The sequence below is a fragment of the Schistocerca piceifrons genome, chromosome 2, assembly GCF_021461385.2.
Source record: "Schistocerca piceifrons isolate TAMUIC-IGC-003096 chromosome 2, iqSchPice1.1, whole genome shotgun sequence".
NCBI lineage: Eukaryota > Metazoa > Arthropoda > Insecta > Orthoptera > Acrididae > Schistocerca > Schistocerca piceifrons.
In genome coordinates, this window is record NC_060139.1 from 268,357,653 (window position 1) to 268,376,311 (window position 18,659).

Sequence of the window (18,659 nt, forward strand, 5' to 3'; positions counted from 1 at the left end):
CATCAGCAAAAAGTACCAGCTTTGCATCTTCGTGAATATAGAATGGCAAGTCATTAATATATATTAAGAACAGCAGAGGACCCAAGACCAAAACTTGCGGCACCCCATTCTTGATTGTTCCCCAGTTTGAGAAATCACCAGTTTTTTGCATATTATATGAACTGTTTATTTCAACTTTCTGCACTCTTCCAGTTAGGTATGATTTAAACCATTTGAGTACTGGTCCATTCATACCACAGTACTTGAGCTTATCTAGAAGTGTTCCACGATTTACACAATCAAAAGCCTTTGATAGATCACAAAAAATCCCAACGGGTGGCTTCCGGTTACTCAGAGCATTTAATATTTCATTAGTGAAAGTATATATAGCATTTTCCGTAGAAAAACCCTTCTGGAAAACAAACTGACATTTTGTTAAAACTTTATTTTTACAAAGGTGTGAAGCTACTCTACAATACATTACTTTTTCAAGAATTTTGGATAAGGCAGTCAGTAATGTGTCACAACAATAATCTTCCCCATCCTTTGGCAATCATTACAAATTTGGAATCAACATCTGATGCTGTCACATTACTGTTAATAGTAATAATAATAATAATAATGAAACAACACAATTTTATTATATTTAGGATTCAGTTAGTTTATCAATTAGGAATTGAATAGGGTTGTTTGTCTTCAATATTTTGTTTCATCTTTCTGATCTCATTCTTCTGTAGGAATTTAATTGCTGGTCTCCCCATGTCTCTCTTCACGTGACATCCTGGACGACTTTCATACTTGTTCCAAGAATAATCTTGTTTCAGTCAACTTATTCCTCTTTTTTTCTGGTTAATGAATCTTACATTGTCAGAGAAAGTGTATTAGCTTGCTTTCATCTGGAAAGATGAATTTTCTGTCTATTTGGTTGAAGACACATGTATTGTTAGATTTGTTTCACACACTCTATCTTTTACATTTCAGAACTTTTAGGTGGCAATCAACTTCTGTAGTTTTTACACTTAAAATCAGGATTAACTTACTAGTTATGTTTTTACCACAACTAATAGATAATTTAGCAGTAAGAGATAAAACTGCAGCTATTTTGTGTAACTAAGTGAACAATAGCTTTTCTCAAAGTACTTTCTTTTCTGTTAAATTTATCTCATTAAGTTAAGCCTATGTAAGTACAAATGGTACAGACTGTCCAAATGAAACTGGCCTGAAAAATGCTTATGAAAAGAATTTTAGAGTGTAGTGTCCTGTGTATAATAAAGTCATTAGAGAAAGCACAAACTGGTATGAGGGAAGGAAACTAGCCCTGTCCTTTTCAACAGAATCATCCTGGCACATTCCTTAAGTACTTTAGGAAAACCACCAAAACCTGTATTAGGATTGTTGAATGTCAGTATTGTCATCTGGGCCACCAACTCACTGAGTGAAAATGTTTATGAGCTGTGACACGAGTTAGCCCATTTATTGAATAGAGCAGCTCTTTGCAGAAGATGCTGGAAATGCCACCACTGATGATGTATTGGAGAATGTGTTGAACAATAACTCCCATCTGCACAGTTCAGAAAAGCTGGTGGGGGGAGGGCAGAGCCTAGTTGGGAGTTATTCTTACAACACATTCTCCACTCCTAAAATCATCCAGGCCTTAATCTACAATAACATGCTATTCCCACACCCTGCTGCCAATAGTTTTTGCCCCTCTGTCCTATTACCTCCTCACTGTTCATGTCCCCTCACCCTCATTGTGCACCGCTCTCTGCCAATAAACCCATTGATCTTTCCCTCTTTTCTTCTCCTCTTCTTCTCCATGTCCCTTGTCCTGCTGCCTTTTAGTCCCTCCATGCTCTGCCACACAGTGCCCTTCTCTCCTCTCACCCATACCCTTGTATCCCTCTCCTTTCCCCATCCCACTCTCGATTGCTGCTTTCATTCAGTGTGAGAGTTGCAGTCAGGTTGGAGTGGCTGAAGATAGTGATCATGTGTGCATGAGATGTGGCTGCTTTTGTGAGTGTGTGTGCAGTTTTTTTCTGTAGAAGACTTTGCCTGAAAGCTCGATGTATAACGGTCTTTTCATTTTGCCTGTCTGCAATTCAACAAGTCAACTTTAAAATGAGTAGGAATATAACCGTTTCATGATGTTGTTGAAGTAAAACAATCGTCAGCCTAGAAACTGGCTTGAGCACCACAGAGTTTGCTAGACAGTCTGAATGGAAGCAGTATTGCCCTTGCCTCCCTCCAATTTCAATATTTGTTTGTCAGATATTAAAAGAGAAATTTACAATCAAGTTTGATCTCCCAGTCACTTCGTGACTTGTAATCTACCACATACAGAAAGCACTGATTGAAGAAAATCCTAGAATTAACTGGAATTGAATCTCCATAACTTTAAACTTTTAATATGATACTTACCCACTAAATGACACTATCTGAAACATAACCATGAGGAAAAGGCAAGTTGGATAAACAAAGAGGAAAAGACAAGTCGAATAAACAAGCATCAATACTTTGCAATTAAAATATAATGAACACTACTACATTTTATTTCTGTCCTGTAATGTTGTGAGGTAAAGACATTGAGTTCTGGTCCCATATCCGTGGGTGCAGCAAAAAGCAGCAATATGTCGATGCACAGATACAAGTTTTCAAATATTGAGATGAAAATGTGGAACCACACATAAGTCATCTTACTGCTACTCAACAATATGCCAGAAAGAGATAACATGATGTAGGTAAAACAGTTACAGCACACACACCTAAACCAACTTTCCCTAATTACATTTTGTACTTGGGAGCTTCATACTGTCACAGTCAAAAACAACGTTTGGTGGTAGTGTATATGTAGTTTATTACATACTACCAAAAAAACAATAAGAAGTTGGGGTAATTCCGCAACATAGTGTAGTGAGGAGTGGCCACACAGCTTGAGATACTGCATTGTTATCAGTGGGATGATGCTCGTATGCCATAGCAGAGAATGTTATTCGATTAAGACATGAGAAGGTGGTATTAGTAGCTTCCGACCACAAGTGTGGCACCACTGATAAGCTGCTAGCTACTATACAATGTCAGCCATGCTACAGGGTTAAAGGAAGGATTTTCACCGAATTTCAAGTGATAGGATCAATAAAGGTCAATGCATACTGCAGTCATTAAAGAAAGAGTGGGATTGGTGTCGACAAGACTTTGGTGCAAGTGCTGCCAGGGCTCTGGAATTCAGTCTTGGGATGTAAGTTTTTTGACACTGTGTGTGGTCAAGTGAGGCCCCTCATTCGATTCCTGGATTAGTTGTAGGTATTTGAATAGGGTTTTTATCTGAGAGCAATTGAAGTCTTTAGTTTGGTACTGACTACCCTCAGCATGGTACCTACAGAAAAGACAATTTGTTCACATAACACCAGATATGTGATACAAGTTCTTTTCAGTACCACCCAGAATACACAATTTTGTTCCTGACACAAATATTTAGGCTTTCATGGTCAGTATCAATTACATTAAAATCCTTTTGCATGTCATATAAAATAGATTACTATAGTAAAAAAATGTTTCAGCTGTGTTGCAGCAACCTTCCTCACACTAGACTAGACTATGTCCTGAAGGAGGACACTGTAAAATGGCTGAAACGTGTGTTATTTTAGTATTTAATAGGATGATGTGGCTGTACACCTCAAAAGATTTTAATGTAATTTAATCCTGTTGCCTATTATCTACCTAGATGTCTGGAATGTGACAGTATGCTTTACAAAATTAAATGTATCACCACACAAATAGGTCTAAACATTATGCCATATGAATATAAACTGCAAACTGACAGTCAAACGGTGGCTGGTTCAAAATTAACAGTGTTACCTTTACATGCTTTTTGTTTCAACAAACTGCAGATCACTACTATCCAATGAGTGTAAAATTTAGGCCACAAGATGAAGAAGAAAGAAATTGACCTATGATAAATTAACATCTGCTTAAATATAAACATTTTTAAAAAAATGTCTTCCACTCTTTTATAATTACAACAAAATATAGCTTAGAACATATCTGAAATGGTTTCATACAGTCAACAACGAACAAGATAAGTGATGTAATCACAAAAACAAGTCGAAAGAATTTATTTACATATTGAAAATAATACTGTATGTAACTTTAAAATTATTTCCCCACACAAAATGGGGTTACTGAGACCACATAAATTCTTCTAACAAAGCAAACCAAACACAGTTAACTGTAAATATAAACAAACGAAACTGTCAACATTATCTCTTTAGGCTGAAGCATCAACAGACTTCAAAATGTAAATGTAAAACACATTACAGTTACAAACTTTGCACCCAAAATCCGCTGAAATATGGCTAATTATTTGTACAAAATATAAGACATAAAACAACAACACTTTGTACTGCTTTTAAGCGTAATATCATAAACCCTGTTCAGCGTGGCACCTCGTGTGGGAGAGTAAACAGTTTTTCTTGTTGAACGATTTGCCACAAGTCCTACAAGTGTAAGTTTTACTATCAAGGTGGACCTTCTTGTGTGAGCTGAGGTACCAGTGGAAGTGGAAGCCCTTCCCACAAATATCACAGACAAAGGGACGGTGCTCGCCATGTGTCCTGAGATGCTTCTGCAGCACAGCCTGGTCACTGTAGCTCTTGCAACACACAGCGCAAACATAGTCACACGACGCAGATCGGCTATCACCGTCACCCTCCGGGGGTGCTTCCTCCTCTGCCTCCACCGCAGTGTCTGTGAGGGAAGCGGGCCCATGGGAGCGCCGGTGTTTCGTCAAGTCAGCTCGCCGAATGTACTCGTTGCCACATAAATTGCAAGGGAAACGTTCCCCAGTGTGTACGTTCCTGTGGATGTTGAGGTTCGTCTTCCACTTAAAAGACTTTCCACAAGTATCACAGGTGAAAGGTGTGTCCTGTAAGTAGCAAGATATACCAATAAAAGGATGCATAAAACATTGCTCAGAGACGAGAAACGAAGAAAAATGTCACACAATACTTAGAGGTTCCTAAATATCAATGTGGTCCTGTGGATATAACTAGATAAGCAGCAGCTATTTAATGTAAGTGAAAAAGGGCTAATATTTTCCCCCCTCTCCCTCCACAGTAACGGTCATATGCAGCACACCTCACTTACTGTCTGAAAGGAAGCACTGAGGGGGTGACGTGTGACATGACATTTTTAGGATAGCATATCCCACTTGCAAGCCCTGTGATGATGAAAGACGTTTATAACATTTAGAAGTAAGTAAGTACATATCGTGACATCCAACTGTGGGAAATGTTATTATGGTATGTCTAGATGAAAGAATACTTTGAATCCATCACTTCTACAAGACAAGATGGGGAGTGAGCATTCCCAAATGCTATGTGGGAGTGCTTGTTCCTTGGTATCATGCTTTGAAGCTGTTTAGAGACAAGAAGAGAAAGGGGAAAGGTCGTGACCATAATGAACACTGTGACAAATGACTGCTGATTTGGCTAGTTTTTGCACAAGCTAAATATGTATAAAACAATTTGTCAACCCACTTAGTATATGAGATAGTGTTGTTGTAAAAGAAAGTGTGAATACAGGAAGTTTAAAGTTCAGTTGTTTACACTATTCAAGTAGCTTGGAGGACAATTGCTGCTCCCCCTCAGCACCCATCCATGCACAGGGAGACGAAGTTCTGTGAAGGCTACTGCATCACAGCTGGTTGGAACTCACTAGCAGGTCCACCTCAACAAACTTGATTACAGACTGCGCACACGAAATGGAAAAATGAAGCCAGGCGGAGAAATCGCCCACATTTCAATCCAGGGTAAGAACCACCTATCTGTCAAAAGGGTGGGGTTGGGGAGGAAAGAAAAAAGTATAGCCCATGACGTGCAAATGCTCAGACTTTATTCATGCAGTATTTGAGAATGAGAGCACGTAATTACTAGCAACAAACTCTGCACATAATTTATGAAACTTTTTCTCGCTGACACCCTGCACATAATGATGAAAGGAAAAAAGTTTATTGTTTACAAAGTTTTTGCAGTTCCTGCAGTAAAACTGCCACAGCAGGCATGCCATTTCAAATCATTATCTCTTTGCTACTAGCTCTATTCATGACACATTTTGCAGACAATGTACCAGTGAATGTACCTACAAAATTATATCATTGCATGACATATAGTTCAGGAGATAGCCATTATTAACATTGAGCTGTGTGAAAAAAAGAAGTGAAATGTGTTTACAAATATGTCTGAAATATATTGAAACACATATAAAATATATTTGTGAAATGCATGTGATATGCATACATGGATGGAAGCCGTGGATAAGAAGTGCCTCCTAGATCCCTGGGTCGATTTCAACTAGACCTGGTATACGTATTATTTACTATCTGGAAAGAAATACTGTGTGGTAAGAACCACCAACCTCTTGTTGTGGTGGGGGTGATTGCCAGTGAAGCAAGATGGGGAGGAGATAGACAGAGAGAGGGGGGAAGGAGGAGGTGGACACAGATGGGGGGGAGGTAGAGATGGATAGAGAGAGGGCGAGTGAAAAAAAATAAATACATAAATAAAAAATAAATTAAAAAAAAACAGTGGTCTGTCCACTTCGGTAGGTGTGAAGTCAGCACAGTGGATTGCTCCGAAGGGGCTTGGGTTTGATTCCCAGCTGAAGTGGAGATTTCCTCCACTCGGGGACTGTATGTTGTGCTGTCCTTAGGTTTGTATTGTCATAACTGACAATCCATGGTTGAGATGGCTGTATGGGTATGTCCCAAATGCAATTTTTTTTTTAAATCAATGGTCTGTAATGAAACATATTTACAATGTGGCTTATGTTTTACATAAAAAAACAGTTCATTACTAAAGAGGTTGATTTTACTTATGGTATTTTATGTTCAATTTCTACTCACATCAGGAAACGCAGTTCATGAAAAGGATAGATTGCTACACCCCCCCCCCCCCCCACCCAAAAATGAGGATATTGTCATCGGAAGAAACAAAAATGGGGTTCTATGGATCGAGTGTGGAATGTTAGATCCCCGAACTGGGCAGGTAGGTAAGAAAATTTAAAAAAGGGGAACGTATAAGTTGAAGTTGGATATAGTAGGAATTAGTTAAGTTTGGTGGCAGGAGGAGAAGGACTTCCGGTCATATGAATACAGGGTTATAATTACAAAGTCAATAGGTGTAACACAGGAGCCGCTTTAATAATAAATAAGAAAAAAGGAATGCAGGTAAGCTACCATGAACAGCATATTGAACACATTACTGTAGCCAAGACAGACATGAAGAATGTATGATGAGATAAAAGAAAATATTCAGACAGTTAAGGGAGATGAAAATTTAATTGTGATGAGGGACTGGAATTCGATGGTAGGAAAAGGAAGAGAAGGAAAAATAGTACGTGAATATGGACTGGCAGAAAGGAATGATAGAGGAAGCCCCCCTGGTAGAATTAATCATTGAGAACACTTGATTTAAGAATCATGAAAGAAAACTGTATACATGGAAAAGACCTCGAGGCACCGGAAGGTTTCAGATTGACTATATAATGGTAAGACAGAGATTTTGGAACCAGATATAAATTGTAAGGCATTTCTAGGGGCAGATGTGGACTCTGACCAAAATTGATTGGCTGTGAATAGTAGATTAAAACTGAAGAAACTGAAAAAAGTAGAAAATTAAGGAAATGGAACCTGAATAAGTTGAAAGAACTAGAGGTTGTTGAGAGTTTGAGAGCAAGCAGTAGCAAAGATCAACTATAAGAGGGACAGGTATACAGTAGATGACGAATGAGTAGCGTCAAGAGATGAAACAGTGAAAGCAGCAGACAATGAAATTGGTAAAAAGACAAGGCCTAGTGGAAATCCTTGGATAACACAGGAGATACTGCATTTAACTGATGAATGGAGAAAATATAAAAGTACAGTAAATGAAGCAGGCAAAAGGGAATACCAATGTCTAAAAAATAAGACTGACATGAAGTTCAAAATGGCTAAGAAGGAATGACTAGAGGACAAATATAAGGATTCAGAAGCATATTTCAATAGGAGAAAGATAGATAACACCTAAATCAAAATTAAAGGGAAAAGAGAAGTAAGGCTATGAATATCAGCAGCTTAGATGAAAAACCAGTCCTACACAAAGACAGGAAAACTGAAAGGTAGAAGGTATATTCAGGGCCTATACAATGGGCATTAACTTGAAAGCAATATTACAGAAATGGAAGAGGGCGTGTGACAAAACAAGCTGGGATAATTTTACTTCCCTTTTGTTTTGCTATCGGCCTCCTTAAAATTCTTTTTTTTTTTTTTTTCACTAATTACCGTTAACATAAGTTTATATAATCTGCATTTTCATAAAAGAAAAAGGTTGGTCCTTAGTCTTAAAGTATATAACACCAGATCTTATTTTGTGCTTAGTTTTATGTATGTAATTGATTTTCTAATTTATTTCAACTATTCCTAGTTATTATCTTTCATTATAGGGCAAAATAGTAATTGTTTTATAACTGAAATTCTACTGTTGACATATAAACAAATACAAAATCTGTACTAATTATAAACATTTGGAAGATGAAATACTAGTAATCTTAAAGTATCTATTTAGCTCTATTCGAAAACATGTTAGCAAAGCCAGCACTTAATTAATTCAAAAGTAATTACAAGTTTTGTCAAAAGTATTGTTTGTTTAACGATAATTGTTAATTCCATGATTTAAACAAATAATTAAGTCTACACCTTGTAATAGAAGAAACTGTTAAAAGGAACGAATTTTTCAGTGTATTCAGTTAATTTAATCAGTTAAGTTTTAACTGTAACTTCTGTAATTTAACTTTGAACAATGTGTAGTTTCAGCTTCTATTATTGTGAGGATATATAAAGGCACAATTTTTGGTCCCAAGACAGTCAGTCAATGGCCAAGTTTCAGATGAGAAACCTGTGCTGATTGGAATCACAACAATGCTTCAACTTAAATGTGAAATAAGTGTTACACAATTAGGCTGTGTATTAAAAGAATGACAGTGTGTGCTTCATACGTAGCTATCTATTCTTCAAGAACTGTGAACTTTGTGGTTAGGTTTTCACTGCTTGTAGATATTCAATAGTAAACTATGGTAGCAGTATGTGGAGGTTTGCCTGAAACCTATTAATGAGGCTTATCAGAAGTTAAACAGTAGTGCACTGGCCATATAACTGTAATATTGGGGGGTTGTGAACAGTGAAAGTAAAGACTGTGAAACACAAATGTGCATCTGTCGGATACATCGTTTACAGCAGATAGTAATTGCACTTCCATCCTCTATTTTTTCAGCCAGTACATTGACACCGAAGACAACAAACGAAGAGACAAAGCAGGTGAGCGTCGCTATAGACGTAGATGAAGATGAGAGAGGGGATATGATACTGTGAGAAGAATCTGACAGAGCACTGAAAGAACTAAGTTGAAACAAGGTCCTGGGAGTAGACGATATTCCGTCAGAACTACTGATAGCCTTGGAAGAACCAGCCATGACAACTCTCTTCCGTGAGCAGAGGTAAAATACAGGCTATTTACAACTTGTACACAAACCAGATGGCAGTTATAAGAGCTAAGGGACATGCAAGGGAAGCAGTGGTTGAGAAGGGAGTGAGTCAGTGTTGTAGCCTATTCCTGATGTTATTCAATCTGTACACTCAGTAAGCAGTACAAGAAACCAAAGGAAAATTTGGAGTAGGAATGAAAATTCAGGGAGAAGAAATAAAAACTATGAGGTTTTGGAATGACACTGTAATTCTGCCTGAGACAGCAAAGAACTCCGAAGAGTGGCTGAACAGAATGTATAGTGTCTTAGATGGAGGATACAAGATGAAGAGCAACCCAAGAAAAATACGGATATTGAAATTTAGTCAAATTAAGTCAAGTGATGCTGAACGAATTAGATTAGGCAATGAGACACTTAAAGTATGGGTGAGTTTTGCTATTTTGGCAGCAAAATAACTAACGATGGCTGAAGTAGTGAGGATATAAAATGCAGACAGGCATTGGCAAGAAAAGCACTTCTGAAGAAGAGAAATTTGTTAACATCGAAAATAAATGTGAGAACCTGGAAGTCTTTCCTGGAGGTATTTGTCTGGAGTAAAGCAATGTATGGAAATGAAACATAGATGATAAACAGTTTAGGCATGAAGACAATAGAAGTTTTTGAAATGTGATGCTCCATAAGAATGCTGAAGATTAGATGGGTAGATCACATAACTAATGAGGAAGTACTGAACAGAATTGAGGAGACAAGAAATTTGTGGCATAGCTTGACTAAACGAAGGGATCAGTTGATACAACACATTCTGAGACATTAAGGGCTCACCAATTTAGTACTCAAGGGAAGTGTGTGGAATGGGGGGGGGGGGGGGGGTAAAATTTGTAGAGAGGGATGGGGCACCAAGAGATGAATAGGCCTGCACAGGATAGAGTAGCATAGAGTGCTGCATCAAACATGACTATGGACTGATAACAACAACAACAGAAACAACAGGCTATTACTGACCATAAACTTGGCCCACAGTTGCAGACATGTACAACTAAAAGACTGCTACACACGGAGCTTTTGGCCAAAGCCTTTTTCAGAAAAGAAAGGAAAACAAACAAGTAGGCACATGACAGTTATCTTACACTGTTCTGGCCAGACTGTAACTATTGAGTACATCGAAAGAAGCAACCTGGAGTGGGATATTGAAGGGGGAGAACTAGCACGATACAGATGGAGAAAGGGAGATCGAGCAGGGATTAGAAGTTGCTGGACAAGGCTGCCAGATGCAGATCGGGTCGCTGTGGGAGAGGAGGACAGAGGGGAAAAGACTGGTGGATGATGGCAGAGGACAAACCACAATGAGGTGAGAGGACGTGAACTGGGAGGTGGTAACAGGAGAGAGAGTGGGCGGAAACTGTTGGGTGAATGGTGCGGGGACAGTAGATTATTGTAGGCTGAGAACAGGATAGCTCTGGGATGGAGAATGTGTTGTAAGGATAACTCGCATCTGAGCAGTTAAAAATAGCTGGTGGTGGAGAGAAGGATCCAGATAGGAATTATCCTTACTACATATTACTACAGAATATCTTCAATAATATAGTGTCTGCACACCCTCATCTGTTTCTAGATAGAAACAGATATCTTGATACTCTATGGAATCACTTTGCCATGTCATGACAGTTTAAAAAACCTATTAGCTGAAGATGCCTCTCTACTGATGCAAAACTGGGAGTGACTTAATAAAAGTATTTTAGCAGCCAGTGTGGAAGATTTTATTCACCTTCCTAAGACACCAACCTTTCAGCAAAAAAAAAAAAAAAACAGCCATACACAGCCTCAAAACAGATCCTCACTTAATCATCCTACCTGCAGACAAAGGCGCCAACATTGTCCTTATGAATCACAGTTACTCCATGGCGTGAGGTCTAGCCAAATTGTCTGACTTCTCCACCTACTAACTCTGCCAGAATAACCCCATCCCAGAAGTCCAACGTAACCTCCAGTTGTCAGGTGTGATAACTCAATGAAAATAGCTTTTTTCCCTTCATCTAGGGGATGCTGACAGACATTCGTGAGTTTCTTATTTGGGCTTAAGTAACCTCTTTGGGTTGAGAGGAGAAATTTTCCATCTCAGAGTAAACACTCTGAGGAGATACTGGAAATCAGTCTCATGACTTCTAGGTTCACAATGAGGACACTGTGACCACTACATTATGGAAAAAATTGCTTTAAAATGGTGAAGTTAAACATAAAAATGTTTTGCCAAAAACCAAGTGCTGTCTCGCAACTTAATGGATACAAAACATTAGTCATTGTATTCCTAAATCGATTTAATATCTTTTATATAGAGACAAGTAAAATTGTTATTTTGTGAATTTTAATGACAGTTTTAATGCCACAACACATGCATATTAAGATGCAAAATTATTTTTAAGACAGAATAACAAACCTTCGAGTGGACCTTGTAGTGATCAATGAGATGGGAACGAACACGAAAGGCACGCCCGCATGTGTCGCAGACATGTGGCCGTTCATCAGAATGCGTGCTCCGATGTGATTGTAGGTTGCGCATATCACTGAATGCCTTGCCACACGTTGAACAGACAAATGGCTTCTCACCTGTATGTGTTCGGCGATGTCGATCTAGTTTTCCACGCACCTGTGAAGAGAACAAGTACTTTTTAGTCGTACAATTTATATGACTTTTTTTTAAAAATTCTTTCTTAATCTCTGAGAGCATTTTATTTCTACAGATGTGTCATTACATTAGAAGTGCTGTGCCCCAAGTATTTTCCCCCTTTTCAAATAATTACAAGTTGCAATAAACAAAGATGAAGGATGGTAACCATTCACCTACAGTTGATTGACATGCGGCACATAGACACACATAACAACACAGAGGCTTCTGAGCAACCACTATTTTCTAGTGAAAATTTATAATTTCACACACGCAATCACAAACACACCCAGGTGTGCCAATCCATGGCCATAGCAACACTAGTGAAGACAGTTTTCTGACTTGGCAGAGGTAAAATAGTGATTTAAAATGAAAACCATGTAAAAAAAGAAGTGATTGTAGGAACAACAGGCAGAGAACACATCCAAACGGCGAATAAGATGAATGTAGCAGTACAGCAGTTCAAAAGAAGGGATTGGAAATTTTGTTGAAAAAAGCATACTGAACAAGATACGAGGGCTATCCACAAAGTACATTACGTTTTGGAATTAAAAATAAATAAAGTATTGGAAATTTTTTTTATTATATACAGATGAAAGCCACACTTAAATACTACTTTTCTACATAGTTGCCATTTAAATTAAGGCACTTATCATAGCGATGGATGAGCTTGGAAATTCCTTCGTCATAAAATTCGGCCGCCTGCGGCTTCAACCATGTGGTTACCTCTTTTGGGACAGAAAAGGTGTGATTTTTGTGGATTTACTGGAAAGAAGCACTACAATAAACTCTCAAAGGTATTGCCAAACTCTGCACAACCTCAGAAGAGCAATACAAAACAAGCGCAGGGAAAAGTTGGGCTGAAAGATCTTGCTGATTCACGACAACGCCCGGGCCCACACGGCAAATGCCACTCGTGAAGTTCTTGAATCTTTTAAGCGGGAGTTGTTTCCTCATCCGCCGTACAGTCCCGACCTGGCACCGTGCGACTTCCGCTTATTCCCAGCAATGAAGAAGTGGTTGGCTATGCAGCGTTTTGATGACGATGCACAGCTTCAAGAAGAGGTAACCACGTGGTTGATGGCGCAGGCGGCCGAATTTTACGACGAAGGAATTTCCAAGCTCGTCCATCGCTACAATAAGTGCATTAATTTAAATGGCAACTATGTAGAAAAGTAGTATTTAAGTGTGGCTTTCATCTATATATAATAAAAAAAAATTTCCAATACTTTATTTATTTTTAATTCCAAAATGTAATGTACTTTGTGGATAGCCCTCTGATTGTAAACATGGTTTAGTCTGTGTACTGTTTCGTGTGACCATATGTTTGTCCTTCCTCGTCTTTGTTTATTGTTTCCATTACAAAATATCTGCTGTAGCAATAACTATGTTTAATGTGAGGCTTTCTCCTTCTCCTTACACCTATCTTTCTTGTATAGAGAAAATTTTGCTGACATCAATCCAGTTTTCTTCCATCATGCTGGAGATTTCAACTGCACTCACTTAAAAAGGTAAACACATGCATTCCTACAACTGTCGTGCTAAATGTCCTAACAGTCCATCATCATCAAAATGTCAATATTAACAAGCTACATTGAATTCTAGATACCGTAAAGAAGTTATAGATAGGCATGATTAAAAGACACTCACATAATCATGCCTGTCTGCAACTTGACGTGTCTTCTTTATGGTAAGTAGCAATCTATCTTTTCATACTTTGTTGATATTCCTACTTGGAGTTTCCATTGTTTGAAGTCTAGACTGTTTAAGTCTATGTCCATGCTAGTGCAGAGGGTGCATTCAGTGGGCACTGCAGGCCTCAAATGTTAGGCAGACGATGAAGTTCCACAGGGAAATGACAAGGAAGTCAGGCCAATGTCCATTTGATATGGTCGCCTGGAGGTCTCTTCCAAGATGTGGTGGAGGGTTTGTTGGAGGCTCCTGAGTGCACTGGGTTCCACAAACCAAATGTGGTACTCTGGTTTGGATTTGAGTAGATGGCTTAAAGCAGTGGTTCAGATGACTGTGTGAAAATTTGGATGCAAATTTCTCAACCTCTGCAATTGGGTGTAGATTTGCAGGAGCCCTCTTAAGCACTACACATGACACGCCTATTATGGTAACAAATTGTGTGACAGGCACTTATGGGTTTTTAAGATACAGAAACACCTCCTCCTCCCCAGGCCTAAATAAATCTGTACCTATTTCAGAGGGGGGGGGGGGGGGGGGCAAGAATTATGGACCTCATTAATTACAGAGGGTAACCATAGCATGTAGGCTTTCACGGCTGGTGTCTTCAGTAATTAAAACTTCCGGGCTAAGAGGCCGTGGTCCAATAGTAGAAATACTTCTCCCTGACGTTTCGTTGCCAGCTGCGTGCAACATCATCTGAGGTGAGTCTACGACTGGCTGCTAGGCTGTGGAGGTCCTGTTTATACAGAGCGCATAGAGGGTGCCACCACTCATCACGTGTTGTCAACAGTAAAACTATCTCTGGCTGGTGTCATTACTCTCGATCGAAGGTAATCAATTGTCACATCTTTGGTACAAAGTCGATCGCCATATCTTATCTAACTTCAAGCCTTCTTCTTTCCTGTTAAAATTATTGTGGCGTTTAAGATCGGCGAAAGATGCACGACACCCTTTAGCTACTCCTGGTGTGTATAAAATTCCGTGTAGTTGTGGGAAGGTTTACATTGGAACCACAAAAAGAAGTATCAATACTCGCCTAACTGAACACAAAAGGAACTGTCAACTGGGACACACGGACAAATCGGCTGTAGCGGAACATATTTTTGAAACGGGTGACCATGAAATAAAATTTAGAGAGACGAGCGTGCTAGCTAAGACATCGCATTATTATGCACATATGTATAGAGAGGCTGTAGAGATTTTTAAACACCACAATAATTTTAACAGGAAAGAAGAAGGCTTGAAGTTAGATAAGATATGGCGATCGACTTTGTACCAAAGATGTGACAATCGATTACCTTCGATCGAGAGTAATGACGCCAGCCAGAGATAGTTTTACTGTTGACAACACGTGACAAGTGGTGGCGCCCTCTACGCGCTCTATATATACAGGACCTCCATGGCCTAGCAGCCAGTCGTAGACTCACCTCAGATGATGTTGCCCGCAGCTGGCAACGAAACGTCAGGGAGAAGTATTTCTACTATTGGACCATGGCCTCTTAGCCTGGAAGTTTTAATTACTACAGAGGGTAACATTTGTTATGACACATCATAGGAAACTGTGAAGAATTACAGAAGAATTACAGTCACTTATAAATGGTGATAATGCCCACCAAAAATTAGGAACAGGAAGTTGATATGATCAGCAATATAAATTTAAATTCTGATTGGAACGTTTATTGGAAAGGTATGCTGTGCATCAGTGGAAAAGGCACTTTTAAAGCTATAAACAATACAATATAATTTTTTTTATATTTTTGAGATTAGTACAATTTCTGAATTTTAAGTAATTTGAATGAAGACAAGTATTAAAATGAATAAAACATTTTAATCAGATACTTTTATAGACTTCCTGCATCAGGAGCAGTACTGGCAGGACATTTCTGAGATAACTTGGACACAGTTGCATAAAATTTGCTGATAATGTTATAGTATTAGGGGGAGAGTTCAACTTGTCAACTACAGACTCTAGGGGACTCGAGTGATTACGATGGGCCATAGGAACAGGTATTTGTGTAATACCTTTCCTTTAAAAAAAAAGCTACCTTGCACAGTTAATAATAGAATGACAAACTGTGTGGGTAACATCCCACATATCCTTACTAAACATGACACAAACTCTCGATACAATTGATGTATAGGAAGGAACCAGCGCTCATCAGGCTGCTATAGCATCATTGGCTATAGGTGCAGTATGCATTTTAAGAAAGCTTGAAAGATATCGCTGCTAAGTATGACAACAAACAGATTTCAGATCATCAGAGCAGCCAACATCAAACATTCATCTCTAAGACTGAAAATTTTCAGTATAAATCATAAAATCAAGAGTACTTTATAATACGCCTTGGACAGGTACATGCCAGACAAAGTTCTGAGGGACTGGAAAGACCCACCATGATTCAACAGGCATTTTTGAAAATTGCTATGAAAGGAAAGAGAATTTCATCACAAATTTAAATGTAGCCAAAGCCTTGTTGATATACAAATCTAAACTAAGGCACAATATATCTATATGACAAAAACTCCTACAACATTAGGGTACATGGATCAACGCCTTTTATCCAATCCCATCACGACTATAGTGACCCCAAAATAGAGGATGGCAGTGTGAAGGTCGAAATGTTAAATTCCATTTTCCAAAACTGTTTCACTGAGGAATAGCATGCTATGATTCCTCCTACTATTTGCTACATAAGCATCAACATGACAGATATAAGTGACCGTATGACAGGAAATCAACTAAAATTGCTCAACACAGGGAAGACAACTGTATGATTCCATGCAAAGTATGCAAAAGTGCCTGCTCTTCTTCCAGCAATCATTAAAAGTGAAGTGGAGCCCTCTAAATCAATGATTACCGTACCATAGGTCATGGGAGGAACAAAGAGAACATATGCACACAAGTATAGGTTTATACTTCTTATGTCAGTCTGCTGCAGAATTATGGCAAGTGTAGATTGCTGCTTTGTGTGTGTGTGTGTGTGTGTGTGTGTGTGCTGTCTAATTCAGAAGACCTTTTAGCTGAAAGCTCACTTGCTTAGCAGTCTTTTTGTAGTGCTTGCCTGCACTCAACATCTCCATTGAAGGTGAGTAGCAATCTATCCCTTTCATAATATTGACATTATTCCATCCTGGATTTCCCACCGCTGTAGAGTTACGCAACAAATCTTGTGTTCATGCATCAGGGCATTTCTTCTGTAGAAGGTAACATGGACAGAGCACACATCGATCTTTTGAAAACCAGCTCACTAAGTTGGACCACATGACCCAGAAGACATTACATACTGACACTGCATTTGATGCAGTGCTTCTTGACTTCCAAAAGGCATTCAGTATACTTCCGCACTGTCAACTAATGCATATAACATGAGTGTAAAACAAGCTCTGTGACTGGATTGAAGAGTTCCTAGAAAATACAGCACAGTACATTGTTCTTAACAGATCTAAATCTTCTGGTGTAAACTGTCAAAGAGCTCTTTGAAGAATGACGGAGTGGCCATGTGCATGAAAAATGGTATTTCATTTGAATCTATTGATGAATCGAAGCACTGCATTGAACAGGTCACTGAATGATGTGCAGCAGCAGTTGAATTCAGTGAAACTAAAGTTTTTATTTTAGTTATATACAGTTCTCCTAACTCTGATTTCAGGACATTTCTGTTCAAGCTAGAGATAGAGTTGGTTCACTTTACAGAACACATGAAAACTTAGTTGTATGTGATGATTTTAATATTAATTTTATAAGTGATTGCACAAGGAGAAGAATGCTAGAACATCTCCTAAATTAATACCATCTGAAGCACACTTTATTCTTTCCAACCAGAGTGCAGGGGAACAGGAGCATACCTACTGACAACATTTCTGTTCATTCTTCATTATTAGAAGGGCATTCCAACAGTGAAAGTGTGAACGGCCTTTCAGACCATGATTCACAAATTTTAAAACTAAATGGGCATGCAGCCCTCCCCCCCCCTCCCCCCACAAACACATTGCAATAGAAACTTTTTTAAAGCTCATTAAACAGCAAAAATGGTGGGACATTTATAGTGCTGATAACATCAGTGATATACACTGATTAGGCAGAACATTATGACTACCGACCCACTATCGATATAAAGCCATCTAGGTGCCAGCAGCATTACCTAGTGAGGAATGCCTGCTAGACACGAACACACACACACACACACACACACACACACACACACAGTGCGTGTAGTACAAGTGAGTATGCTGTCCATGCGTAGAATTGGGAAGGCGTGCAATCTATCTGAGTTTGGCCGAAGGCAGACTGTGATGGGCTGACACACACACACACACACACACACACACACACACACACACACACACGGTGCGTGTAGTACAAGTGAGTATGCTGTCCATGCGTAGAATTGGGAAGGCGTGCAATCTATCTGAGTTTGACCGAAGGCAGACTGTGATAGGCTGGAGGCTCGGCACGAGCATTCGGTAGCTGCACAACTTGTTGGGTGTTCAAGGACTGCTGTGGCGAGTGTCCTCAACAAGTATCAAAACATAGTTGAAACCATGACCAGACATTGTGGGGTTGGGTGGCAGCCCCTCATTACAGAAGTCGGATGTCGCAGGCCGGGCAGACTGGTAAAACAAATGAGGTGAACTGTGGAGGAACTAACATCAGACTTTAATGGTGGGCAGAGTACAAGTGTGCATGAACACACAGTGCACCAAACACTCCTAACGATGGGCCTCAGCAGCCGATGACCCATGCACGTGACAATGTTAATACCATGACCATTGGCGTAGTGGCAGTGTTGCATGGTCTGCTGAATCCCAATAC

The 18,659-nt window shown here is 39.1% G+C and overlaps 1 protein-coding gene across 2 annotated transcripts in view; it reads right to left on the minus strand.

Moving 5' to 3' along the window:
* Window positions 1–2,489: 2,489 nt before the first annotated feature.
* Window positions 2,490–18,659, minus strand: part of LOC124777509 (protein sister of odd and bowel-like) — a 110,848-nt gene continuing 94,678 nt past the window's right edge. For both annotated transcript variants that reach the window (XM_047252955.1, XM_047252954.1), the window contains exons 6-7: window positions 11,927–12,136; window positions 2,490–4,900 (exon numbers count right to left, since the gene is read on the minus strand). In XM_047252955.1, the coding sequence (XP_047108911.1) occupies window positions 4,397–4,900; window positions 11,927–12,136 (714 nt within the window). In that variant the 3' untranslated portion in view covers window positions 2,490–4,396. The remainder of the gene's footprint in view (window positions 4,901–11,926; window positions 12,137–18,659) is intronic.